The 27,892-nt window shown below is 44.4% G+C and overlaps 1 protein-coding gene across 1 annotated transcript in view; it reads left to right on the plus strand.

Moving 5' to 3' along the window:
* APP (amyloid beta precursor protein) overlaps window positions 1-27,892 on the plus strand; it is a 300,473-nt gene that overhangs the window by 70,201 nt on the left and 202,380 nt on the right. Inside the window, 1 exon segment of the mRNA XM_029577860.1 lies at window positions 18,577-18,744. Coding sequence (XP_029433720.1) covers window positions 18,577-18,744 — 168 coding nt within the window.

Genomic DNA, 27,892 nt, shown 5'->3' on the forward strand with positions numbered 1-27,892 from the left:
CCTGGTGAGGCAAGATGTGTTTTAGGGAAATTCAATACTCTCAGATTGAATTTCCTGTTTTGATTTTCTAAAAGCTCAATCTTTGCCTCCGTTTCTACCATAGATTTTACTAAATTAGATTGAACTTTCTGAATTTCTTCCATTTTAATATCTGAAGAAGTTATCTTCTTTTCTAAATTTACTACTTTTTCCTCAGTACGAATATTATTTTTTAAAGCTTCTTGGACTGTATTAGTAAGGTTAGCTATAGATTTTTGGACATTAACCATAATTGCACCCAATTCTTCCATAGAAAATTTTGTTGGTGTAATAATAGGCACTTCTTTAAAATTATCCTGAAATACTTCCCCTTTTGACTGATTTAATGCCCCATTTTGCCCTTCAATTACTGATAATGAATTGTCCTTCAAATCAGCATAGGATTGTTCTCCCATGTCTCCAGAAACATCTGTCACTCTTTTGAAGGGAGGGACCGGTTTCTCTGGGGCACCGGGCGTCAATGATGTTTCTATGGCCAGTAAGTTCTCCTCCTGCTCCTGGGTGTCAGTTACAGCGGCCGCATCCGGTGCAGGTGTGGATGCTAGGTTGCATCATCTTGTTGGGTGTAGATGTTGATGAGGTTTCCCTCACTTTTGCTTTCCTCTTTGTATGAGGCATAGCAAATTCACTCAACAGTCTGTATCCCAAGGTAACCCAGCAAAATTGAGTCCAGGTTAGGATTATTAAACAATACTTAGCTTGTGACGTTCTTCTTGGTCGCAGCCAGCAGAGATTCCGTTCCAACCCGTTCTAACCCGGGCAAAGCCGCGTGCCCCTTGGCCGCGCACGGCTTCGCCGTCGCGCCGGCAGCGTCACGCCGGAAGAGGCGGTTCTTATACCTCTCCGGCTCCTCCCTCACTTCTCGACGTCACCGTCTCTCCACCTCGCAGGCCAAGAAACTCCTCGGGCCTCGGTGTTGAAGTCCCAGGGAAAAAAGAAAGATCCTCGCGGGCCCTCTCAGCGGGGACCCAGCAGTCAGAAATCAGCTGCGGCCTCAGAAATCAGCTGCGGCCATAAATGGCACATTTTATCGCTGAAGCAGACGACGTCTAAAAATTTGTATCCCAGTGTTACTGGCTGCATTATTGTAAAATGGTATCACTGATTCATTGCACCTTCATGGGATGTAAGTAGCTGCCAGAATTTGCGAGGCCTGGTGTATAATATTGTAGATAGAATTTTAGGTTTCCTTTTGATGCATTACTGTGTTTATGTAAGTAATGAAAGCTAGGGTACAGTCGCAGCTAATGGGTGGCCTGGAGGCTTCATCTGCATGGAAATAAAGGTAATCAAAAAAAATAAGGTGATAAGTTTTTATTGGACCAGGTTAATAAATTTCTTGCCCAGCTTTCGAAAGTTAATATCCTCCCTCCTCAGGTCAGAGCGGATTGAGCAGAAGATGACATTACCAGGAGATCTAAATGAATCTTAAAAGACTTTCCAATGATGAGGGGAAGGGGATGGGGGAGGGGGGAGGGGTGATCAGGAGGTCACAGGCATAATGGGGTAAGAAATAGGTCTTTGTTTGCTTTTTTACTAATTTTTGCTTCAGACTATGTGGTTGCCCGAAGACTGGAACCAGTGGAGCAGGGAATATGTCCTTCAGTGACTTAGTTTCCAGGAATTGGGACTATGTAGATTTTATGATTTTTCTTAGTTGTTTCAGCTTTGGGTTATATTTCAGTAGTAGGGGTACTTACTCTGGTTTTCATTTTGTTGAGCTTCAGTACTTTTGTCATGCATGTTTTAATGAAGCAGCAATCTTTGAGATGATTTTGGGGTTGTAGCCCTTTTGGTTGAAGGATTCAGTCAGGACTTTAAGGTGTTCATCCTTCTCGTTTGGTTTAGAGCATATACAGTGATACTGTTTGGCTTTGCTCTGTAGAAAGGAATTGTTTTGTATATGAGGAATGGAAGCTGGACCTGTGAAGGTAACTGTATATATCAGTCAGTTTCCTGTATCGAGATGTTTGTAGACGACCATTGCTCAAGACTGAGTACGGAAGCAGAAAGGCCTGTGCTAGCTGCTGAGCTGTTTCTGTTGGGTTACACATGAAAAGGATGTTATATCCAGTGTTGGGCTTTTTCATGTGAATGCATTGCAGATAATCGTTCCCAGCTGCTGGTGTTCTACTCCCCAGTTGATCTATACTGAATGCTATTCAGAGGAATGTGTGCATGAATGAAGGTGGGGCATCTTACAAATGTTGATATGAACTGCAGTTATACATGTGGGTTTTTTTTCATTGATCAGAATTTCACTAGTGGGAATGAATACAATAGCTATGACTTGGAAATCATCAACTTTTAAATTAAGAAGACATTTTCGATTTTCTGCTGAGACTGTGTATGTGCTGTTACTCTCTAGTTTTGATGTAACTGATTTTGTGATTGTTGTGATTTTGTGATTGTTGTGCAGGATTACTTCAAATGATTTGGCGTAGTTTTAAAGTGAATAAAAAGTTGAAGGATGTAAAATAGGGAGGGTGGTGTCATGAGGCTCCCTTTAAGGTATTAAGGCTGGTAGAATAACTCTTGTGGGAACCCCCTGGGTCTTTGTTGTTGGATGGCAGAATAATTGGTCTAGCAGGTGCTAGAGGGCTTGCATTGAAACCATGATCATGGGTATGAAGGTGATGGAACCCATGGAAAGGTTTAAGTCTGGGGGGTAAAGCAGAGCGTGGAAGAGTCTGAAAGAGCAGAGCATAGCTGCACTTGTGCTTCTTTCCTTACATTACAATTGAGTACAACAGGTCAGATCTTTATTGCTATAGCAGAGATTGTGTTATGGATGCAGGCAAACCTGAAGATAACATTTTGAATGAAATGTTTCATTACTATCTGCAGCTCTTTATGTAACAGATAACTGACATCCTCAGGTCCTAAGGCATCATTTTCAAAGCCATTTACCTGCATAAAACATGAGTTTGTGTGTCGTATCGGTGTATTATAAAATTGCTGAGGGTTGTGTGTAACCAAATTTCATGAATAGTTTTATGAGACATTTACTGTAGGAATTTGATCCACCTCTCACGATAAGTGCAGAAGGCTACATGATTCTTAAACTCTGGGACTTCTCAGATCAGATTTTTACAATTTTAATAATTAAAGATGGAGATCAAAACAAACTTATAAAGTATACAAGTTACTACAGTTGGAAAACTTCCTCACCGTGTGAAAATGGCGACCATTACCTTGCATTAGATAATGCATAAGTTAAATGTCCAAAGCAGCAAGCGCGCGCACACACACACACGCTCACACACACACACGCACACACATGCCCCTCTCTCCTGAGATTCCAAAGTCCTGATTTCTCACAATGTCCATGAACTACTACATACATAGAGGCAACACAATTTGCTAATTTCAAACTTGTGATGCTGAGGTAACAAAATCAAATTTAAAAAATTTTAATAAATCAAATTTTTGTAAAAAAAAACAGCAAATGTATAGCTGAAAATAACTACTAAAGGAATATTGCCCAATCAGTGTTCTTGTTTTAACCTCGTGGATGGATCGTATTCCAGATGTAGATGTATCTCTGTTCTTTCTGTATTAAAAGAAAGAATGAAGAATCCCTACCCCAGATTTGAACCCATGGTTGTTCTAACACTGTGAACATGAGATCTTCTGCAGTATATTGTACTGCAACCCAGTGTGCTACCAGGGGTATTTCCATCTTCAATTGACGAATATAACTTAAGTGCACTTGTAGTCTATCCTATCCTTCCCTCCCTTCCTTTTCTTTCTTACTCTCCGTATCACCATTGCTCTCTCTCATACTCCTGCTCACCTAAGGTGTTTATCCTATTACCTCTAGCCCCTTTGGCTGAGGCCGGCCCAAACTGTGTCCCCACCACTGTTGGCTGTTTTAAGGGACAGGCTGATATTGAGCCAGTCCATCCTGTCCTCAAGCTCTGACTCTTTCCTTCATGCCTATGAGGACCCTCCTGCACGTCGTGTCTGCTGTGTGCTCATCTGAAGCCCTATCACATTATAATATACATGTGCAACAGAACACAGCCTTTTCCTTCATCTGCAGCCCACAGCCATCTACTTCCTCTGCAGCATTCTCGTTTCCAGATGGGATGATCAGTTTTAATGCAAAATGCAGTGCTTATTAAAAAGATAATTTCATTCCTTCGGGTAATGATAATTTGAGGAAGAGTCTCATCAATGCACCCTTTGATGTCTCAGGTCATCACTTTAGTGAGATCTTTTTTTCTGAGAGATATTTAAGAAGATTTTATCCTCAAAACAGCACTGGGATGTTGCACAGCAGATGAAGTCATTTAAATGTGCTTACTAATTAAACGAGTCTGATTATTTCATCAGTTCAGACTTGTTTTCATTAGTGAGGTTTAGTACAATAGCACCATAGAGTCAGGAGAGTTAAGAATACGTCAGCTTTCCAATCATTGCTGTTGTTTGAGATTTAATGCCTCAGATCTCAAAACTTTGTAAGGGGGATCTGTAGGGCAAGCTGCATTTCCAGTACAGATACAACTCTTTAAACAAACATAATGAAGAAAAGAACATTGACTATGTATTCTGCATAGAAAATTATATAACACAGCAGACATATGCAATCCTGCAGTGTCAGGGTTAGGGAAGCAGCTGATATAGACAGCTGTAAATAAATCAGTGTGCTATAACTTCAACATATTCCCTACATATATCCAACCCGGCCCAGAAGCAACCTCCTGCCAGCTCAGCAGGGACAGGGGCTGGCATCTGCTACCCTGAGTCTTCATTCACAAGAACCCTGGCATCTCTTGCCCTGTTTTATGTCCTCTCCCAACTAACCCAGGTCATCGCAAACAGTCCTCAGTTGGATGTCCGACATATTATACAGAAAATAACAGAACATAAGTTTCTAGAATCACCTTTGTTATTTCTGCTTGTTTTATTAATTATGTATGTTTTATTGTAACCCACCCCAAAGTAATAGGAGAGGCAGGTAAGAAATACTTTTAAATGAATAAATAACTAAGAAGATGGTTTGGTTCGCACACTTGAGAGGATTTCTGTGCAGGAATATCAGACTTTTCCACACAAGCATAGGGACATTTTGGACGGGGGTGTGGGGAAGCATTATACCATTTTATACTATTGCTATGAGTGTTTTGATGTAATCTAAGATTTTGGATCAGTGGAATATAAATTGTTTAAATAAATAAGAATATTCTGAATATCTAATATTTAGTTCAGTGTGAACTTCAGTTTCTCCTAAGACAAACAGGATGGTAGTCCTCACATGTAGGTGACATCATCCGATGGAGCCTGGCACAGAAAACTTTTGTCAAAGTTTCTAGAAGCTTTGACCAGCAGACTGAGCATGTCCAGCCTGCTACTATCCACGCATCCATGCAAGGTCCCCCTTCAGTCTCTTCTTTCTCGCGGTGCAGTTGCTTCACGGTCCATGGAGTTCTTATTTTTCCACTTTTTTCCTCAATATCCTAGAGCTTTTTTGTCAGGTCCTCATTGGGTCCCCCTTTGCGGTCAGTGCCTCCTCGGTACAGTAGGTCCTTTTTCAGCCATTTTTTCCAACTTTGCAGTTGATTCCTGACTTTTTGCTTTATGGTGTCCATCAGTAATCAACCGCATGCTGGGTGTTTCTCATGGCGTCAACCAGTTTTCATCAGTGTCCGCGGACCATGTCCATCACGGATCCGCTCGAGGTTTGTATCCTCTGCCTGGAGGCCTCACATGACGTTCGAAAGTGCCGTCTGTGCGACCAGATGACACCTAAAGGGCGTCAGGCGCACCTTGGTAAAATGGAGAAGCTTTTCGGTACCCCAAAGTCCTCCTCACCTACATCGGCCCCTTTGATGCCTAAAGATCGCGGGGAACCGTCCGATCCACTTCCCCTCGTGGTCCCTCTTGCTAGTACTTCCAAGCATTGGGGGGAGGGGGATCGATCCTCAATGATCTCCCGGCTCTCCCTGACATTGGGATCATCGGCTTCCTTGGCGCCGGGGAAAGACCAGGTCGAGCACCGGAAATGATCCTGCAAGCATAGACTCTGGTCACTGTTGATGCATGGTTCTGATTCCGGAGCGGCATTGGTGGCTGCCGAGCTGCCATTGAAATGGCACCGGCCATCGGAGGCCCCATCCTCTGGTGCTCCCGGTAGCCTAAGGCATTCCCCACCGACACCGGTGCAGAGCACCATGCCACCTCGGAGACCCAAGGAAGAGCCGGTGATGCCTTGTCCCCCCTCCATCAGAGCTGGCCACCCCAGACTTCCAGGAGGAATTGAACCTCAGGGTGCAGTCAGCGGTGCTCAAAGCGCTGCAAAGCTTTGAGCTGCCGGTGCCACCAGCCCCCATAACGGTGCCCAAGCCTCTGCCATTGATATTGGTACCACTGCTGGAGTGTCTGGACGTCCTTTGGGGTGCCCTACCGATGCAGCCGGTGCCCGAGGGGCCCTCAATGCCCCATTGGCCATCGATGCCCTCCACCGGAGCGATCCCGATTCTCGGGTCCTCCAAGGAGAAAGATACGGCCGGTACCATGATTCCTCGCCCATATTTCCCTGAGCCTTTGCCGGATCCCTACATCTTATTGCGGCCTATGATCCCCTCCATGCTGGGGGAGCTATCGATGTTGCCAGTGCCCTCGAGGACTCCAAAACCTTCGGAGCCCAGGGCTGATTTATTTATTATTTTATATACCGACATTTGATCTGAGATATCACATTGGTTTACATTCAGGTACTGTAGGTATTTCTCTATCCCTAGAGGGCTTACAATCTAAGTTTTGTACCTGAGGCAATGGAGGGTAAAGTGACTTGCCCAGGGTCACAAGGAGTCGGTCCCAGTGAGGAGAAGGGACCCTATGATCCCTGGGGTGACGATTCCACAGACTCGTCCTCGGACTACTCAGAAGGAACTAAAAAATGAAATTTCAGACCTATTAGTAAACATTTGTAACCTATCATTAAAATCATCCATTGTACCTGAAGACTGGAGGATAGCTAATGTAACCCCCATATTTAAAAAGGGCTCCAGGGGAGATCCGGGAAATTACAGACCGGTTAGCCTGACTTCAGTGCCAGGAAAAATAGTGGAAAGTGTTCTAAACCTCAAAATCACAAAACATATAGAAAAACATGGTTTAATGGAACAAAGTCCGCATGGCTTTACCCAAGGCGAGTCTTGCCTCACAAATCTGCTTCACTTTTTTGAAGGAGTTAATAAACATGTGGATAAAGGTGAACCGGTAGATGTAGTGTACTTGGAATTTCAGAAGGCATTTGACAAAGTTCCTCATGAGAGGCTTCTAGGAAAAGTAAAAAGTCATGGGATAGGTGGCGATGTCCTTTCATGGATTACAAACAGGCTAAAAGACAGGAAACAGAGTAGGATTAATGGACAATTTTCTCAGTGGAAGGGAGTGGGCAGTGGAGTGCCTCAGGGATCTGAACTGGGACCCTTACTTTTCAATATATTTATAAATGATCTGGAAAAAAATACAACGAGTGAGGTAATCAAATTTGCAGATGATACAAAATTGTTCAGAGTAGTTAAATCACAAGCAGATTGTGATACATTGCAGGAAGACCTTGTGAGGCTGGAAAATTGGGCATCTAAATGGCAGTTGAAATTTAATGTGGACAAGTGCAAGTTGATGCATATAGGGAAAAATAACCCATGCTATAGTTACACAATGTTAGATTCCATATTAGGTGCTACTACCCAAGAAAGAGATCTAGGCGTCATAGTGGATAACACATTGAAATCATCGCTTCAGTGTGCTGCGGCAGTCAAAAAAGCAAACAGAATGTTGGGAATTATTAGAAAGAGAATGGTGAATAAAACGGAAAATGGTATAATGCCTCTGTATCACTCCATGGTGAGACCGCACCTTGAATATTGTGTACAATTCTGGTCGCCACATCTCAAAAAAGATATAATTGTGATTGCGAAGGTACAGAGAAGGGCTACCAAAATGATAAAGGGAATGGAACAGCTCCCCTATGAGGAAAGACTAAAGAGGTTAGGACTTTTCAGCTTGGAGAAGAGACGGCTGAGGGGGGATATGATAGAGGTGTTTAAAATCATGAGAGGTCTAGAACGGGTAGATGTGAATCGTTTTTTTACTCTTTTGGATAATAGAAAGACTAGGGGGCACTCCATGAAGTTAGCACGTGGCACATTTAAAACTAATCGGAGAAAGTTCTTTTTCACTCAACGCACAATTAAACTCTGGAATTTGTTGCCAGAGGATGTGGTTAGTGCAGTTAGTATAGCTGTGTTTAAAAAAGGATTGGATAAGTTCTTGGACGAGAAGTCCATTACCTGCTATTAATTAAGTTGACTTAGATAATAACCACCGCTATTACTAGCAATGGTAACATGGAATTGACTTAGTTTTTAGGTACTTGCCAGGTTCTTATGGCCTGGATTGGCCACTGTTGGAAACAGGATGCTGGGCTTGATGGACCCTTGGTCTGACCCAGTATGGCATGTTCTTATGACTCCTTTTTGGAGCCCTCCCCTCCGGAAGAGTGGCACCGATCGCCACTCGAGGACTTGTCCTTTGCAGGGTTTGTAAGGGCTATAGCCAAGGCCATTCCCGTTCAGCTCCTTATGGAGGAGGATGTGCATCATAAGATGCTGGAAGTTCTCCAGTTTATCAATGCTTCCAAGGAAATCATGGTGGTTCCGATCCACAATATTTTTAAAGAACTCCTCCTCCACATATGGGAGCACCCCATTTCTGTCTTCCCTGTTAACAGGAAGGCTGATGCCACCTACTTGGTGCAACAGGCCATGGGAGACAGCTCTCCCACCAGTCGGTGGTCATGGAGTCCGCTTTAAAAAAGGCCTGGCACTCCTGTATCCATGCTTTCGCTCTCTGAGACGTGAGCATGGAGCTGGATGCCTTGGGAAGAAAAATCTTCCAAGGTGCCATGCTGGTTGCCCGTATCGCTGCCTACCAGCTTTATATGACCCAGTACAACTGCAGTCTCTGGAAACGAGTCCAAGAATTCGCGAAAGGTCTTGCCCAGCAACAGCAAGAAGCCCTTTCTGCCATTGCCTTGCTGGGTCTGGAGGCGGGAAAACATGAGGTGCGTTCTACCTATGATGTTTTTGAGACGGCAGCCCGTTTAGCCGCTGTGGGCATCGGTGCCGGGAGAATAGCTTGGCTCTGGGCCTCTGATCTCTGGCGGAGGTCCAGGACAGGCTTGCCGACCTCCCCTGTACAGGTGAGAACCTGTTCGTGGATATGGTCTAGGATGCAGTGTCATAGCTGAAGAACCATCATGATACCCTTAAGCAGCTGTCCACTAGTGCCTCAGAAGGACCCTCCTCGGCCTGAAATCAACCAGGCCAGGTTCTTGCAAACCCTTTTATCAGCAGAGGAAATATTATCCTCCGGCCACTCGGACTCGCCTGCCTTGCACTGCTTCCAGTGGTGTCCCCGCCAACAGCGGGCACCTAGACCTCAACCGGCTTCCCAGCAAGTCCCAGCTACAGGCATTTGATTGGTGGCGAGGGAGCATATGTCAGCTGGCTGTATCCCTGATGCCAGATCCCCCAGTTGGTGGCAGGCTCCTCAGCTTTGCCTGTCACTGAGAAAAGATAACATCGGACTGCTGGGTCCTCTCCATCGTCCGCCAGGTACCATCCGCACTTCAGCTGACTCCCAGAGACCCCCATGTCCATTGTGGAGTTCTTCCGCCCATTTGGTCATCCTTCAAATGGAACTCTCTGCCTTCCTTGCAGCGGGCGTGGTGGAACCGGTCCCTTGCCATCAGCAGGGCCAAGGGTTCTATTTGAGGTATTTCCTCATTCTGAAAAAGAATGTTGGCTTGTGCCCTATTTTCTACTCCCTCCACATGATGTATGAAAACCATCTGTCCATATGACTGTTTTGACTCTCTTGTAAATATATTGTACATTAGTTCACAACTATTATAAAGTTTTGTTTTATTTTGTCTCTTGTAATACCTTTTAACTTTAATTTTTATAGTTACTGTTCCATGTAAAGGCTCCACCTACTATTTTTGAGTTAAATGTACACCGATACGATGTGCAAACGGTTGTCGGTAACCGGTAAATCGTTAAATAAATAAATAAATAAATAATTAAAATTCTCGACCTCAGGGCATTGAACAAGTTTCTTGTAAGAGAAAAATTCAAGATGGTTTCTTTGGGCACGCTCTGACGAGGATACTGGCTTTGCTCCCTCGATCTCAAAGAGGCTTATGCACACATTGCGATTGTCTCTGTTTCGTGGTGGGGAGTGCACATTACAAGTACAAAGTGCTGCCCTTTGGGCTGGCATCGGCTCCCTGCGTCTTTACCAAATGCTTAGCAGTGGTGGCTGCCTACCTCAGGCATCGCTCGGTCCATGTGTTTCCATACCTGGACGATTGGCTGGTCAGGAGCAACTCTCGATCAGGAGCCTTGCAAGCTCTGGCTTTGACAGTGAAGACCCTGCAGACTATTATCAACTTCCCCAAGTAGCACCTCTGTCTGTCTCCTCAGCTGGACTTCATCGGCGCCAGGCTGGACATGGCACAAGTAAAAGCTTTTCTACCCAGGGACAGGGCGATTGCCCTCGCCTCGCTGGCTGCCCTCGTCCGCAACAGCTGGAAGGTGCCAGCCCACCTCCTGCTCCACCTACTGGGCTATATGGCGGCCTCTGTCCATGTGACTCCTTTGGTCCACCTCCGCAAGAGGAGCACCCAGTGGGCCTTGCAGTCCCAGTGGCGGCAGGCGTCTCAGGATCTGGAGGCTCCGGTCATTATAATGGGCCCTCTAAGGGTATCTCTGGCCTGTTGGGAAGAACTTTCCAACTTGGAACGAGGACTTCCAGCCCGTTCCATCCCAGGTAACCCTTACCACCGATGGGCTGGGGAGCCCACGCAAATGGCCTCCACATGCAGGGCCTATTGACCGCCACTGAAGCCTGCTGTCAGATAAACTTTCTGGAGCTTCGGGCAATACGATACACCCTCTGGGCATTCGGGGATCAGTTGTCGTCCAAGGAAGATCTGATCCAGCTGGACAACCAGGTCACATCAACAAACAGGGCGGCACAGGCTTGTTCCTCCTATGCCAAGAAGTGGTGCAAGTGTGGAACTGGGCTCTGTTTCAAGACATGTCTCTGCGAGCGACCTGCCTGCCAAGTCACCTCAATGTGCTGGCGGACTGCCTAAGCTGGTCCTTCCAGCCACACGAGTGGTCCCTCAACCCAGCAGTAGTGGCCGAGCTGTTCCGCCGATGGGGTACACCAGATGTGGACCTGTTCACCTCCCCTCACAACCACAAGGTGAGCAGGTTCTACTCCCTGGTAATGGGGACTGACCATCCGGCCTGTGATGCCTTCTCCCTTCATTGGAAAGGCCTCCTGTATGCGTACCCCCCCCCCCCCCCCTCTACTGCTCCTCTCGAAGACTTTGTCGAAGCTTCAGCAGGACAAGGGGAACATGATACTCGTGGTACCTTATTGGCCTAAGCACATTTGCAGGACTTGTTGGTGCGGATGCCCATCCGGCTGGGGATGGCACCCGACCTTATATTGCAGAATCTGGGCACCCTGCACCACCCGAACCTCCTGGCACTGGCCCTCACGGCTTGGATGTTGAGCGTGTTGTCCTCCAGCCTTTGCAGCTCTCGGACTGTTTCCCGTGTCCTGGTAGAGTCCCGGAAACCTTTGACCAGGAAGTCCTACAGCTCAAAGTGGAAATGTTTTTCTAGCTGGTGCGGGGGTCATGGATTAGACCCTTTTCTCATGCTGCCTCCCCCAGCTGCTGGACTACCTGTAGCACCGAGTCAGGGCTCCAGACCAGTTCCGTCAGGGTGCACCTCAGCGCTGTCAGTGCCTATCATCGAGGTGTCGCTGGCATACCTGTTTCTGTCCAACCCTTAGTGGGCCGCTTCGTGCTGGGTTTCCTTCAGCTAAAGCCCCCTCTTTGACCTCAGATAGCATCCTGTGACTTTAACGTTGTCCTGGCACGATTCATGTGGCCTCCTTTCGAGCCACTGCAGTCCTGTGGCCTGAAGTTCCTCATCTGGAAAGTCTTATTCCTGGTGGCGATCACTTGCCGTAACAAGCCAGCTACTCCCCTCTTTGTGAGTGTAAATCCATTTTTCCACATTTCCTCTTGCTGTTGAAGCTTAGAGCGATGTTGGAGTCACAGTAAGCATGTGTATGTTTATTGAATAAGGGTATTGTCTCCAGGCAGTAGCCGTCATTCTGGCGAGTCACCCACTCTTCATTGGCGGCCTCTTGACTTTATGGATCCACAGTGTTTATCCCACGCCCCTTTGAAGTCCTTCACAGTTCTGGTCTTCACCACATCCTCCGGAAAGGCATTCCAGGCGTCCACCACCCTCTCCGTGAAGAAATACTTCCTGACATTGGTTCTGAATCTTCCTCCCTGGAGCTTCAAATCGTGACCCCTGGTTCTGCTGATTTTTTTCCTATGGAACAGGTTTGTCGTTGTCTTTGGATCATTAAAACCTTTCAAGTATCTGAAAGTCTGTATCATATCACCTCTGCTCCTCCTTTCCTCCAGGGTGTACATATTTAGATTCTTCAATCTCTCCTCATACGTCATGCGATGAAGATCCTCCACCTTCTTGGTCGCCCTTCTCTGTACCGCTTCCATCTTGTCTTTGTCTTTTTGTAGATACGGTCTCCAGAACTGAACACAGTACTCCAGGTGAGGCCTCACCAAGGACCTGTACAAGGGAATAATCACTTCCCTTTTCTTACTCGATATTCCTCTCTCTATGCAGCCCAGCATTCTTCTGGCTTTTGCTATCGCCTTGTCGCATTGTTTCGCAGACTTCATATCATTAGACACTATCACCCCAAGGTCCCTCTCCTGCTCCGTGCACATCAGCTTTTCCCCCCCCATCGAATACAGTTCATTTGGATTTCCACTCCCCATATGCATGACTTTGCACTTCTTGGCATTGAATCTGAGCTGCCATATCTTCGACCACTCTTCCAGTTTCCTTAGATCCTGTCTCATTCTCTCCACTCCTTCCGGCGTGTCCACTCTGTTGCTGATCTTTGTGTCATCCGCAAAAAGACAAACCTTACCTTCTATCCCGTCCGCAATGTCGCTCACAAAGATATTGAACAGGACCGGTCCCAACACCGATCCTTGCGGTACACCACTTAAAACCGCTCTCTCTTCAGAGAAGGTTCCATTTACCATCACACATTGTCTTCTGTCCGTCAGCCAATTTGCAATCCAGGTCACCACCTCGGCCCTCACTCCTAAGCTTCTCGTTTTATTCACCAGTCTCCTGTGCGGAACCGTATCAAAAGCTTTGCTGAAATCCAAGTATATGATATCAAGCGCTCTTCCTCGATCCAATTCCTTGGTTACCCAGTCAAAAAAGTTAATCAGATTTGTCTGACAGGATCTTCCCCTGGTGAATCCATGTTGCCTCTGGTCCATCAATTCTTCGGACTGTAGATAGTTCACTATTCTCTCTTTCAGCAGTGACTCTATTACTTTTCCCACCACCGAAGTGAGGCTAACCGGTCTGTAGTTGCCAGCCTCCTCCCTGTTCCCACTCTTGTGAAGCGGGACCACCACCGCTCTTCTCCAATCACTCGGCACCACTCCCGTTTCTAGGGATCTATTGAACAGGTCACACAGCGGAGCTGCCAGAACATCTCTGAGCTCCCTCAATATCCTTGGATGAATCCCATCAGGCCCCATGGCTTTGTCCACTTTCAGGTTCTTTAGCTCTTCCCACACATTTTCTACTGTAAAAGGATTTTCATCCATTCCACTTCCCTCCAGTTTCTTGTTGTGTAGAGATGGTCCTTCTCCAGGGTCTTCTTTAGTGAACACAGAGCTGAAGTATTCGTTTAATATTTCTGCCATTTCTTCGTCTCTCTCCACACATTGATCATTACCTTTCAATTTCACTATACCACTTTGGACCTTTCTCTTTTCGCTGATGTATCTGAAAAATGTTTTGTCACCATTTTTTATCTCCTTGGCAATCCTCTCTTCTGCTTGACTTTTTGCCAACTTGATTAATTTCTTTGTCTCCCTCAGTTGATACAAATATTCTTCTTTGTGCTCCTTCCTTTGGGATCTTTTATATTTCTTGAATGCTATTCTTTTAGCTTTAATTTTGTCAGCCACCTCCTTTGAGAACCAAATAGGTTTCAATTTTCTTTTGCTTTTCTTTACATTTCTAACATATAGAGCAGTTGCCTTGGTGATTGCTCCTTTTAGATTGGTCCACTGTTGATCCACATCTCTCTCGTTCTCACATCCTTTAAGTTCTTCCTCCAGGTACTTCCTCATTTCCTCGAAGTCTGTGTTTTTGAACTGTAAAACTTGGGTCTTTGTGGTTCTTTTCCCTATTCTTTTAGTGATATTAAACCATACAGTTTGATGATCACTACTGCTGAGGTGGGCTCCCACCTGGACATCTGAGACATTATCTGCATTAGTGAGCACTAAGTCGAGTATAGCTCCTTCTCTCGTGGGTTCCAACACCATTTGTTTGAACAAAGATACTTGCATGGCATCCACTATCGCTCTACTATTTTTAGTTTCTGCAGATGGGATTTTCCAGTCTACATCTGGCATATTAAAGTCACCCACGATCACCACTTCTCCCTTCTTACCTATCTTATGGATGTCTTCAACCAGATCTCTGTCCAGCTCTTCCTTTTGGTTTGGAGGCCTGTAAACCACTCCAATATAAATGGACGCTCCGTCATCTTTTTTAGGTCGAGCCATAGAGCTTCTTCCTTACCCCAACTTCCTTGTAGCTCAGATGCTTGGATGTTGTTTCTAACATAAAGAGCCACACCTCCCCCTTTTCTATCCTCTCTGTCCTTCCTTAACAAGTTGTAGCCTGGTATTGTTGTATCCCATTCATGAGATTCTGTGAACCATGTTTCTGTGATAGCAACAATGTCCAATTCTGCCTCAGTCATTAGGGCCTGCAGATCTGGGATTTTATTTCCCAAACTATGAGCATTTGTGGTCATAGCCTTCCAGGTACTCTCTTTAAGATTATTGCTTTTCCTGGACTCCTTATAAGATAGTAGTTGAGATTTGTTATTCACTTCACTCTTTCTTTTTGTAGTTGTGCCACTGTTGACAGAGTTATTCATCTCAATTAGATTTTTCTTTTGGTTATGGATCTTGAAATACTGCATGCATTGTATTTTCTCTCTCTTTGCTGGTAACACTTCAATGTTTTTTCTCAAGAACTTCTTCAGTTTTTAATATAGAGAAGGCTTGTTGTTCTTTTTGCATTTGGTACATTGTGTGTCTCCTCATCACAGGTCTAATTCTACCAGAGCCCACTGTAATCCTGGATTGTAAAGAATTTCTTAATGACCTGTTTGAGTGGGGGGGTATACCTCTTGGCTGCCCATCTGTCAAGAATGGGTGACTGTGGGGCCTACCTGAGCCTACTGAATCTCCTTTTCTTGACTCCTGGCTTTTCTGTGATATTGGGGAATTATTTTCTGAGTAATGCAATGTGGGTGTATTACTTTTAATTGAAGCTAATTGATCTTTAATCTCAGTCAGCTCCTTTTTCAAGGAAGAGAGTTGTGCACAAATTGGGCAAGCCCTAAGTTTCCAGATGACTTCCCTGACAATAAATGCTCCACAATGGTTACATTGGATAGTCCTCATTTTGATAAATTTATCTGATGGATAACACCTAAGGAACAACTAAATTACCAATTTATCCTGTTTCCAATTGTGGATAGGTAGACTATATTAGAACAACCAACCTAGGGGTGGGTGGGTAGAGGGGCAGGGTGGGAGGGAAGCAGACAGAATAGCAAAATTAAAGCTATGTAAAAAGGCTTAATGTAAAGAAATCTTAGCTTTGCCAAGAAAGTTGTAGTCTCTCCTCTCTCATTCAAGCAGACTGACTAGAGCTGGCCTGATCACCTTCTATGATGCACAAGTCACCTGTGAAGTGTCTTGTTAAAAACTCCCTCTTTTTTTTTTTTGGTATATTTTGGTATATTGGTATATTCTTCCGCGATCATGTGGTCTTGCTTACGCATCCTAAGTTTTTTCCCAAGGTCATGTCTGATTTCCATTTCAATCAGTCCATCGTTTTACCCACCTTTTTTTCCGAGGTTTCATTCCCACCCAGGGGAACGAGCGCTTCATACCCTGGACTGCAAAAGGTCTTTGGCGTTCTACCTGGATCGCACAGACAGTCACAAACAGTCTGCCCAGCTCTTCATGTCCTTTGACTCCAACAGGCTGGGAGTAGCGGTGGGCGAGCAGACCTTGTCCAACTAGCCTTCTGCTATGTGCAGGTGGGCCTTCAGTTAGCCAGCAGAGTAAAGGCTCACTCTGTGCGGGCTATGGAACATCGGTGGCTCATTCGTGTGCAGTCCCTGTCGTTGAAATTTGCTGAGCTGCAACCTGGAATTCTCTTCACACGTTTACGGCCCATTACTGGCTAGATATGGATGGCTGTCAGGACAGTGCCTTTGGTCAGTCCTTCCTACGTAATCTGTTCCAGTCTTGAACCCAAATCTTGTTGCATCGTGCTCTTGTGGGACCCAGACTGCCCCTGTTCACCCACAGTGCTGCAGTTGTGTTGTGCCCGTTGGTACCTTGTTTGGTCACTGTTGATCTCTCTAGTTGAATGGGGCAGTCTGGAGCTTTATACTCACCCACATGTGAGGACTACCATCCTGCTTGTCCTAGGAGAAAGCGCAGTTGCTTACCTGTAACAAGTGTTCTCCTACGACAGCAAGATGTTAGTCCTCAGGAATTCCGCCCACCTCCCCACGATATTGGGTTCACCTTCGGTTTGTTGTTTTATTTTTCACTCATATTTTTGGCTATGTTACGAGACTGAAGGGGGACCTCGTGTGGACGCACAGATAGTAGCAGGCTGGGCATGCTCAGTCTGCTGGTCAAAGCTTCTAGAAAGTTTGACAAAAGTTTTCCGTGCTGGGCTCCATCGGATGATGTCACCCACATATGAGGACTAACATCCTGCTGTCCTAGGAGAACACCTGTTAAAGGTAAGCAACTGTGCTATCAGAAGATATGTCTGCCTGTAATAAGTAATTGATAGAAACTCATCTTTATTAATTGAAAGGATTGTTCCTTCCTAGAGATGCAGACTTGCTACAGTTATAGTGTGTATGTGACATATTTTATTTATTATATGAAGCTGTTGCAGCTGAGAAAAATAAAATTGACTTTCAAGCGCTGCATAAAATCTGGAATCCTGCACATCATTCTGCATCCCGGGAGCCGGGACTGCAGCCTCTCTCTTCTATTCGTTGTACAATATGGTCACCCTAGCCTTCCAGATGAGCTAATTTTATATTCACTAATTCTGTTTGCTCTTATAAGGGAGCAAACAGATTTAGTGAATCCCCGTGGCTGCTGTCACCTTTTGGGTTTTAATGCCACCATTGTCTGTGATCATTTTTCAATTTTGTGATCTTAACCTCATCATTTTATGGACTTTTCATATGTTTTGCTAATTGATTTGAAGTGGTTTGGCTATCGCAGGACATTCTAGAATTTTTGGAGGTGATTTTTTGATGAGGCTTGTTATGTCATAAGAGGTAAAGCTTTCCTCCTGAAGGATAGCAGAATGAGATCAATATTCAAAGCCATTTACCTGGCTAAATAGAGATTTTCCCTAGTAAAGGGATTTGCCTGAAAATTGCCCACCTTGGGGCAGGTGGAAAGCATTTGCGGGGTTCATGAAAAGCACGCTTCTAGCTGTGCTGAAAAGGCGTGTTCCTCGGGGTGGGAGTGGGTTCAGGGCAGGGACGTGCTTGGCATTCTCAGTTTTAACTTCCTGCCCCGCCACTAGCGCGCATAGGAGTGCACAGTGCGTGGGTGCTGTCAGTGCACTTTTCACCCGCACAGAGTCCTTATAAATGACGTGTGGTACACAGCGGGAGGAGCTACCCCACCACCACGCTTTTATTTTCAGAACTTGAAGGAGTTTCTCAAGTGCACCATTAGTGGTTGTGTTATCTTTTATTCCACCATCACAGCAAAGATAGGAAAAGGTTGTTGTACTTTGCCTTTCAGTGCCTCCTCTTCACTTTTTGGACATCTCTCTTGGTATGAAAATGATTCCTAAAGAATATAGTCTCTGTGAGAAGTGTAAGGCACCGTTACCTTAAGTAATCTTGCTCCATTAAACAAGGAAAAATATTGTGCCAGTCCAATGAAAATGTGTCCTTAGTGAGCAAACCCAAGTAAGTTTGATGTAGAATGTAGCACTGCGATGGGAAAAACTCCATGGGGCAAAAGTGAAGCAGACGTGGAAGAAGAGTGAAAGGGAATTGGCACATAGAGAGAGGTCAGGTGTTTGGAATAAATGTATTTTTCCTGCTGTAGTCCACTGGTGCGTGTGGGTTGGCACTTGCCAAGTCTTGTTTGAGAATGTGGTGCTTCCCTAGGGAACGTGATGAGCCTGGCACGGAAGGGCTGATCTCCACTGGTGAATCTCCTGCTGCTGTTAAAGTTCTCTCCATCATTGCTAATTTGTGTTCTTTTCTTTCTCTGTCTAGGTCCCTGCTGATGGAAATGCTGGCTTATTGGCAGAGCCCCAGGTGGCCATGTTCTGTGGCAAACTTAATATGCACATGAATGTTCAGAATGGGAAATGGGAATATGACGCCTCTGGAACCAAGAGCTGCATCGGGACCAAGGAAGGAATTCTGCAGTACTGCCAGGAGGTCAGGACCTGCGTTAGCACTTATATTCATTCATGTCCTATATGGATTGACTTTATGCTTGCAGGGCAGGCGATGGAAGAGCAGATCACATCTTTGATGCCATAAATACAGTAAAAAACATAAGACGTGCCATGCTGGATGAGACCAAAGGTCCAATGAGCCCAGTAACCTGTTTCTGACAGTAGCCAGCCTGGGTCACAACTACCCAGCAGATCCCAAAAACTAGATCCAGTTCCTTGTTGCTCACTCCCAGGGATAAGCAGTGGATTTCCTCAAATACACTTAGCTAATACCTGCTTATGAACTAGTCTAACCTGCTCTTAATCCCTGCAGATCTAGAGGCTGTAACCAAATCTTCCAGCAACAAATTCCACAGTTTAATTGTGCACTGAGTGAAAAAATACCTTGTCCCATTTGTTTTAAATCTGTGACCTGCTAGCTTCATGGGGTGAGCAGAATGCCACAGTACTCAAGGTATGATCACACCACAGATGTGTACAGAGGCATTATCATATTCAAAGTTTCATTTTTGTTACTTTCTGAATAATATATAACATTCTTTTGCTTACTTGATCTATGCTACTGAAGATTTCAATGTAACTAAATACAGAAACTCAGAATTCGGTATACATATAGTTAGGACTGTTTCCCTATGTGCATCACTTTGCACTTGTCCAAATTTTAATTTTATCTGCTATTTAGATGCCCAGTTTCCCTGTCTTGGAAGGTCCTCCTGCTATACCTCCACTACAAGCCAGTCGATGTTCCTCCAAATGTTTACATCCTTCTCTTTCCTCTTCACTCCTGTATGTATATACTTAGCGCTATGAGTAACACAGATGTAGAATTGAACTTCTGGAGCTTGCTTTGAGCTCTTTTATTGGCAAAGTTTATAATAAATAAACAATGATGATGATCCTGGGAGGTGTATTGTAGTTCCAGGGATGCAGTAAAGTTATTTCAAGAATCTGAATGAGTTTCTTCTGAATGAAGTGACATACAGTAGGTGTTACTAATTGCCATGTGGATTTTTGTATACTATGTAGTACTTTGTGGATATGATTTTATTTAACATAGTAACATTGTAATGATGACTGAAAAGGACCAAATAGTCCAGCCAGTCTGCCAAGCAAGCTTCTTAAGGTAGTATGTGCCATGCCATGCAAGTTACCCTCATGTTTCTCTTAAGGGTGGTAACTGCCACTCTATGCACTTATCCCCAAGCCTTATGATAAGGGTAGTAATATTTACAATCAAAACCAAGCAGCTGTCAAACCCATAAAAAATTACTGCTAGCAACATGTTTACTGGAAAATTCGTAAATGTTCACACAATGCTATTTGACCTGCTTTGCTTTTGGACTTGGCCATAGAAGCTGTCCTGTGCTTTTTCCCTTATGTCTACGTATCAGTACCCAAGACCGTAAAAAGTCAGGGCCCATGTTGGATGTCATCTGAATCCAATTCCCCTTTTTCCCCACAGCTGACAAAGCAGAGAGTAATGCTGCAGTTGCGTCAAAATCATCAAGACTTATTGAAACAAAGACACATAGAAATGAGAGCAGAAAAGGACCAATGGTCCATCCAGTCTGCCCAGCAAGATTATGGTAGTATCTGCCACACCATGCAGGTTACCCCCATGCTTATCAGTTTCCCAGACCATAAACATCAGGGTCCTTGTTGCTTGCTGTCTGAATCCAATTCCCCTTTACCCTTTGCTATGGAAACAGAGAGCAATGTTGGAGTTGCATCAAAAGTTTATCTCCATGCTTATTTGTTCCCCAGACGGTAAAAGCTGGGGCCTTCGTTGGTTGTTGTCTGAATCCAATTCCCCTTTTCCCCCTGCTGTTGAAGCTGAGAGCAATGATTGAGTTGCATCAACTATCAAGGCTTATTGGTTAAGGGTAGTAACCCTTATTGGTTAAGGGTAGTAACCACTGCATCAGAAAGTTACCCTCATGCACTCTTTTCTTCATTTCCAACCTCTAGCCTTTAGGGATCCAAGGTGTTTATCCCATGCCTCTGAATTCTTTGACTATTTTTGTCTTCACCACCTCCTCCAGAAGGGCATTGCACCCTCTCCATGAAGAAATATTTCCTGATGTTGGTTCTAAGTCATCCCCCCTGGAGTTTCATTTCATGTCCCTTATTTCTACTGTTTCTTTTCCAATGGAAAAGGTTCAAAGTTTGTGCATCATTAAAACTTTCCGATATCGGAAGATCTGTATCATATCTCCCCTGCACCTCATCTCTTCCAGGGTATACATATTTAGAACCTTCAGCCTCTCTTCATAAGTTTTCGAATACAGACCCCACACTATTTTGGTCACCCTTCTCTAGACTGCCTCCATTCTGTCTCTATTATTTTTGAGATATGGGCTCCAGAACTGAACACAGTACTCCAGGTGAGGCCAGCTAACTCTAGTTGTACCGTAGGGCTGTCCTAAAGTTACCCGGATAAGTATATCCATCTAATTTAAGATAGCCAGTTAAATTCAGGGGTGCTGCCATGCTCCTGAATATCCCAGTTAAGTTAGCCGGATAGGTGTATCTAGCTAAGTTAACAGCTGCTGTGTGGCTGAATATTGGCCCTGAAATGCTTTGAACAAGTTGTAGAGGAAGGCAATAGAAACAGATCTGTAGCTGACCTCTATAAAGTACCAGAAGGTCGAGGACATAAGAACATAAGAAATTGCCATGCTGGGTCAGACAAAGGGTCCATCAAGCACAGCATCCTGTTTCCAACAGAGGCCAAACCAGGCCACAAGATCCTGGCAATTACCCAAACACTAAGAAGAACCCATGCTACTGATGCAATTAATAGCAGTGGCTTTTCCCTAAGTAAACTTGATTAATAGCTGTTAATGGACTTCTCCTCCAAGAACTTATCCAAACCTTTTTTGAACCCAGCTACACTAACTGCACTAACCACATCCTCTGGCAACAAATTCCAGAGCTTTATTGTGCGTTGAGTGATAAAGAATTTTCTCCGATTAGTCTTAAATGTGCTACTTGCTAACTTCATGGAATGCCCCCTAGTCCTTCTATTATTCAAAAGTGTAAATAACCGATTCATGTCTACTCGTTCAAGACCTCTCATGATCTTAAAGACCTCTATCATATCCCACCTCAGCCGTCTCTTCTCCAAGCTGAACAGCCCTAACCTCTTCAGCCTTTCCTCATAGGGGAGCTGTTCCATCCCCTTTATCATTTTGGTTGCCCTTCTCTGTACCTTCTCTATCGCAACTATATCTTTTTTGAGATGCAGCGACCAGAATTGTACACAGTATTCAAGGTGCGGTCTCACCATGGAGCGATTATAGAGGCATTATTACATTTTCCGTTTTATGAACCATTCCCTTCCTAATAATTCCTAACATTCTGTTTGCTTTTTTGACTGCTTCAGCACACTGAACCGACGATTCTAAAGTATTATCCACTATGATGCCTAGATCTTTTTCCTGGGTAGTAGCTCCTAATATGGAACCTAACATCGTGTAACTACAGCAAGGGTTATTTTTCCCTATATGCAACACCTTGCACTTGTCCACATTAAATTTCATCTGCCATTTGGATGCCCAATCTTCCAGTCTTGCAAGGTCCTCCTGTAATATATCACCATCCACTTGTGATTTAACTACTCTGAATAATTTTGTATGATCCGCAAAATTGATAACCTCACTCGTCTTATTCCTTTCCAGATAATTTATATATATATTGAAAAGCACCAGTCCAAGTACAGATCCCTGAGGCACTCCACTGTTTACCCTTTTCCACTGAGAAAAGACCATTTAATCCTACTCTCTGTTTCCTGTCTTTTAACCAGTTTGTAATCCACGAAAGGACAACGCCTCCTATTCCATGACATTTTAGTTTTCTTAGAAGCCTCTCATGAGGGACTTTGTCAAACACCTTCTGAAAATCCAAATACACTACATCTATCGGTTCACCTTTATCCACATGTTTATTAACCCCTTCAAAAAAATGAAGCAGGTTTGTTAGGCAAGACTTCGTTGGGTAAATCCATGTTGACTGTGTTCCATTAAACCATGTCTTTCTATATGCTCTACGATTTTGATCTTCAGAATAGTTTCCACAATTTTTCCTGACACTGAAGTCAGGCTCACTGGTCTATAGTTACCCGGATTGTCCCTGGAGCCTTTTTTTAAATATTGGGGTTACATTGGCCGCCCTCTAGTCTTCAGGTACAATGGATGATTTTAATGATAGGTTACAAATTTTAACTAATAGATCAGAAATTTCATTTTTCAGTTCCTTCAGTACCCTAGGATGCATACCATCTGGTACAGGTGATTTGCTACTCTTTAGTTTGTCAATCTGGCCTACTACATCTTCCAGGTTCACAGTGATTTTGTTCAGTTCGTCTGACTCATCACCCCTTGAAAACCATCTCCGGAACGGGTATCTCCGTAACATCCTCATTAGTAAACATGGAAGCAAAGAATTCATTTAGTCTTTCTGCAATGGCCTTATCTTCCCTAAGAGCCCCTTTGACCCCTCGGTCATCTAATGGTCCAACCGACTCCCTCCCAGGTTTCTTCGGATTTATTTTAAAAAGTTTTTATTATGAGTTTTTGCCTCTATAATCAACTTCATTTCAAATTCTCTCTTCGCCTGTCTTATCAATATTTTACACTTAACTTGACAATGCTTATCCTATTTTCTTCAGATGGATCCTTCCAATTTTTGAAGGATGTTTTTTTGGCTAAAATAGCCTCTTTCACATCACCTTTTAACCATGACGGTAATTGTTTTGCCTTCCTTCCACCTTTCTTAATGTGTGGAATACATATGGACTGAGCCTCTAGGATTGTATTTTTAAACAATGTACTTGCCTGTTGAACACTTTTAACCTTTGCAGCTGCACCTTTCAGTTTTTATTTTCCTCAGTTTATCAAAGTTTCCCTTTTGAAAGTTTAGTGTTAGAGCTGCAGATTTACTTATTGTCCCCCTTCCAGTTATTAGTTTAAATTTGATCATGTTATGATCACTGTTGCCAAGTGGCCCCACCACCGTTACCTCTCTTTCCAAATCCTGCGTTCCACTAAGAATTAAATCTAAAATAGCTCCCGCTCTTCTTGGTTCCTGAACCAATTGCTCCATGAAGCAGTCATTTATTACATCCAGGAACTTTGTCTCTAGCAAGTCCTGATGTTACATTTACCCAGTCAATATTGGGGTAGTTGAAATCATCCAAAAGTAACGTGCAAGGAAAAAGTTTCAGTTCCACCACGGTATATAATAGAAATTTTTAGTTTTTATTCTTACAGTCAGTAGAAATCGGCAACTCCACGTTAGTATATATAACGTGGAGTTGCCGATATATAACGTGGAGTTGCCGATTTCTACTGACTGTAAGAATAAAAACTAAAAATTTCTATTATATACCGTGGTGGAACTGAAACTTTTTCCTTGCACGTTACTTTTGGATACTTGCTTAGTGCAAGGCTTGCTTCTGTGTATTTTCTGGTAGTTGAAATCACCCATTATTATTGCACTGCCAAATTGGTTTGCTTCCCTGATTTCTCTTAGCATTTCATCATCTGTCTGACCATTTTGTCCAGGTGGAAGGTAGTATACTCCTATCACTATACTCTTACCCAACACACATGGGATTTCTACCCATATAGATTCTACTGAGCATTTAATCTCTTTTATGATCTTTATCCTTTTGGACTCTATACTCTCCCGGACATAAAGTGCTACACCCCCACCAAGTTGATCCTCCCTATCATTGCGATATAATTTGTACCCTGATATAGCACTTTCCCATTGGTTATCCTCCTTCCACCAAGTCTCTGTGATGCCAGTTATGTCAATCTCATCATTTGCTGCTATACACTCTAACTCTCCCATCTTCTCAGACTTCTAGCATTGGCATACAGACATTTCAAAGTGTGTTTTTTGTTTGTATTAGTAACCTGCTTTTCAGTTGTTAGGGATAATTCGGAAATCATTAGCTTCAGTGATTTTTTTTACATATAGGCACATGGACTTTGTTTGCTTTTAATGGAACCTCTCTGATGGGATGCCCTACCTCTCCTGTTTCATTAGTATCCTTCAAGGATACATTTCTCCGAACCATGCACTGCTGAGTGACTGTCGGCTTTCCTCCTTGTTCTAGTTTAAATGCTGCTCTATTTCCTTTTTGAAAGTTAGTGCCAACAGCTTGGTTCCACTGTGGTTAAGGTGGAGTCCATCTTTTCGGAAAGGTCTCCCTTTCCCCAAAAGTTTCCCCAGTTCCTTACAAAGCTGAATCCCTCTTCCCTGCAACATCGTCTGATCCACCCATTGAAACTCTGGAGCTCTGCCTGCCTCTGGGGACCTGCACGTGGAACAGGAAGCATTTCAGAGAATGCCACCCTGGAGGTTCTGGATTTCAACTTCCTACCTAAAATCCTAAATTTGGCTTCCAGAACCTCTCTCCCACATTTTCCTATGTCGTTGGTGCTCACGTATACCACGACAGCCGGCTCCTCCCCAGCACTGTCTATAATCCTATCTAGGTGACACATGAGGTCTGCCATCTTTGCACCAGGCAGGCAAGTTACCAGGCGGTCCTTGCGTCCACCAGCCACCCTGCTATCTACATTTCTAATAATCGAATCACCAATTATGATGGCCGGCCAAACCCTTCCCTCCTGGGCAGTAGCCCTGGGAGACTTGTCCTCAGTGTGAGAGGACAATACATCACTTGGAGAGCAGGTCCTTGCTACAGGATCACGTCCTGCTACACCAGGGTGATGTTCTCCTACTGGGAGACCTTTCTGATCCAAGGCAGCACTGGGGCTGCCAGACTGGATTTGGGATTTGGCTCCTATGTCCCTGAAGGTCTCATCAATATACATCTCTGTCTGCCTCAGCTCCTCCAAGTCTTCTACTCTAGCCTCCAGAGATCGGACTCATTCCCTGAGAGCCAGCAGCTCTTTGCACCAAGTGCACACATACAATCTCTCACTGGTGGGTAAAAAATCATACATGTGACACTCAATGCAAAAGACTGGAAAGCCCCCCTCTTGCTGCCTTCATCTTAGTTTTATTCAGTTCCTAATTAAGTTTAGGATACTAAGGGAGTTGGAATGAGAGTACTGTAAATTTACAGGTGAATTTACTAATTAATCAGCTAGTGTCGTACAAGGGGATGATTAAACTTTCGATAAGGGCTGGTACAATAGTATGATTTAGATAAGACCCTGATTGATTTTTAATGAGAAAGTGTCTCGTGCCTAAAAATCAAGGGTTGAGTGGTGGTGGGAAAAGTAATGGAGTCACTGCTGAAAGAGAGAATAGTGAACTATCTACAGTCCGGAGAATTGATGGACCAGAGGCAACATGGATTCACCAGGGGAAGATCCTGTCAGACAAATCTGATTGACTTTTTTGACTGGGTAACCAAGGAATTGGATCGAGGAAGAGCGCTCGATATCATATACTTGGATTTCAGCAAAGCTTTTGACACGGTTCCGCACAGGAGACTGGTGAATAAAACGAGAAGCTTGGGAGTGAGTGCCGAGGTGGTGACCTGGATTGCAAATTGGTTGACGGACAGAAGACAATGTGTGATGGTAAATGGAACCTTCTCTGAAGAGAGAGCGGTTTTAAGTGGTGTACCGCAAGGATCGGTGTTGGGACCGGTCCTGTTCAATATCTTTGTGAGCGACATTGCGGATGGGATAGAAGGCAAGGTTTGTCTTTTCGCGGATGACACTAAGATCTGCAACAGAGTGGACACGCCGGAAGGAGTGGAGAGAATGAGACGGGATCTAAGGAAACTGGAAGAGTGGTCGAAGATATGGCAGCTGAGATTCAATGCCAAGAAGTGCAAAGTCATGCATATGGGGAGTGGAAACCCGAATGAACTGTATTCGATGTGGGGGGAAAGGCTGATGTGCACGGAGCAGGAGAGGGACCTTGGGGTGATAGTGTCTAATGATATGAAGTCTGCGAAACAATGCGACAAGGCGATAGCAAAAGCCAGAAGAATGCTGGGCTGCATAGAGAGAGGAATATCGAGTAAGAAAAGGGAATTGATTATTCCCTTGTACAGGTCCTTGGTGAGGCCTCACCTGGAGTACTGTGTTCAGTTCTGGAGACCGTATCTACAAAAAGACAAAGACAAGATGGAAGCGGTACAGAGAAGGGCGACCAGGAAGGTGGAGGATCTTCATCGGATGACGTACGAGGAGAGATTGAAGAATCTAAATATGTACACCCTGGAGGAAAGGAGGAGCAGAGGCGATATGATACAGACTTTCAGATACTTGAAAGGTTTTAATGATCCAAAGACAACGACAAACCTTTTCCTAAGGAAAAAAATCAGCAGAACCAGGGGTCACGATTTGAAGCTCCAGGGAGGAAGATTCAGAACCAATGTCAGGAAGTATTTCTTCACGGAGAGGGTGGTGGATGCCTGGAATGCCCTTCCGGAGGATGTGGTGAAGACCAGAACTGTGAAGGACTTCAAAGGGGCGTGGGATAAACACTGTGGATCCATAAAGTCAAGAGGCCGCCAATGAAGAGTGGGTGACTCGCCAGAATGATGGCTACTGCCTGGAGACAATACCCTTATTCAATAAACGTACACATGCTTACTGTGACTCCAACATCGTTCTAGCTTCAACAGCAAGAGGAAATGTGGAATTAAAGGATCTGCACTCACAAAGGGGGGAGTAGCTGGCTTGTTACGGCGGTTACTACCCCAAACCAAATAAGCCTGTTACTTCAATTTCTATGCATATACAGCATAGTTCTCTGCTTCAACGGCAGGGGAGAAGAAAAAACTGATACTACACACATCCAGCAGAGCTCTCTGCTTCAACGGCAGGGGAGAAGAAAAAAGGGTTCACACTCACAAAGCGGGGAGTAGCTGGCTTGTACGGCGGTTACTACCCCAAACCAAATGTGCCTGATACTTCACTTTCGATGCATATCCAGCATGGCTCTCTGCTTCAACAGCATGGGAGAAGAATAAACTGATACTTCAAGCATATCCAGCATAGCTCCCTGCTTCAACGGCAGGGGAGAAGAAATACAACCAATAAGGGCTGTATAACATAGTCTGAGTAAAACAAGCATGGGTGTAGCTTGCTTATTGCGGCGGTTACTACCCCTACTACCCTTAACTAATC

Source organism: Rhinatrema bivittatum, chromosome 15, assembly GCF_901001135.1.
Source record: "Rhinatrema bivittatum chromosome 15, aRhiBiv1.1, whole genome shotgun sequence".
Lineage (NCBI taxonomy): Eukaryota > Metazoa > Chordata > Amphibia > Gymnophiona > Rhinatrematidae > Rhinatrema > Rhinatrema bivittatum.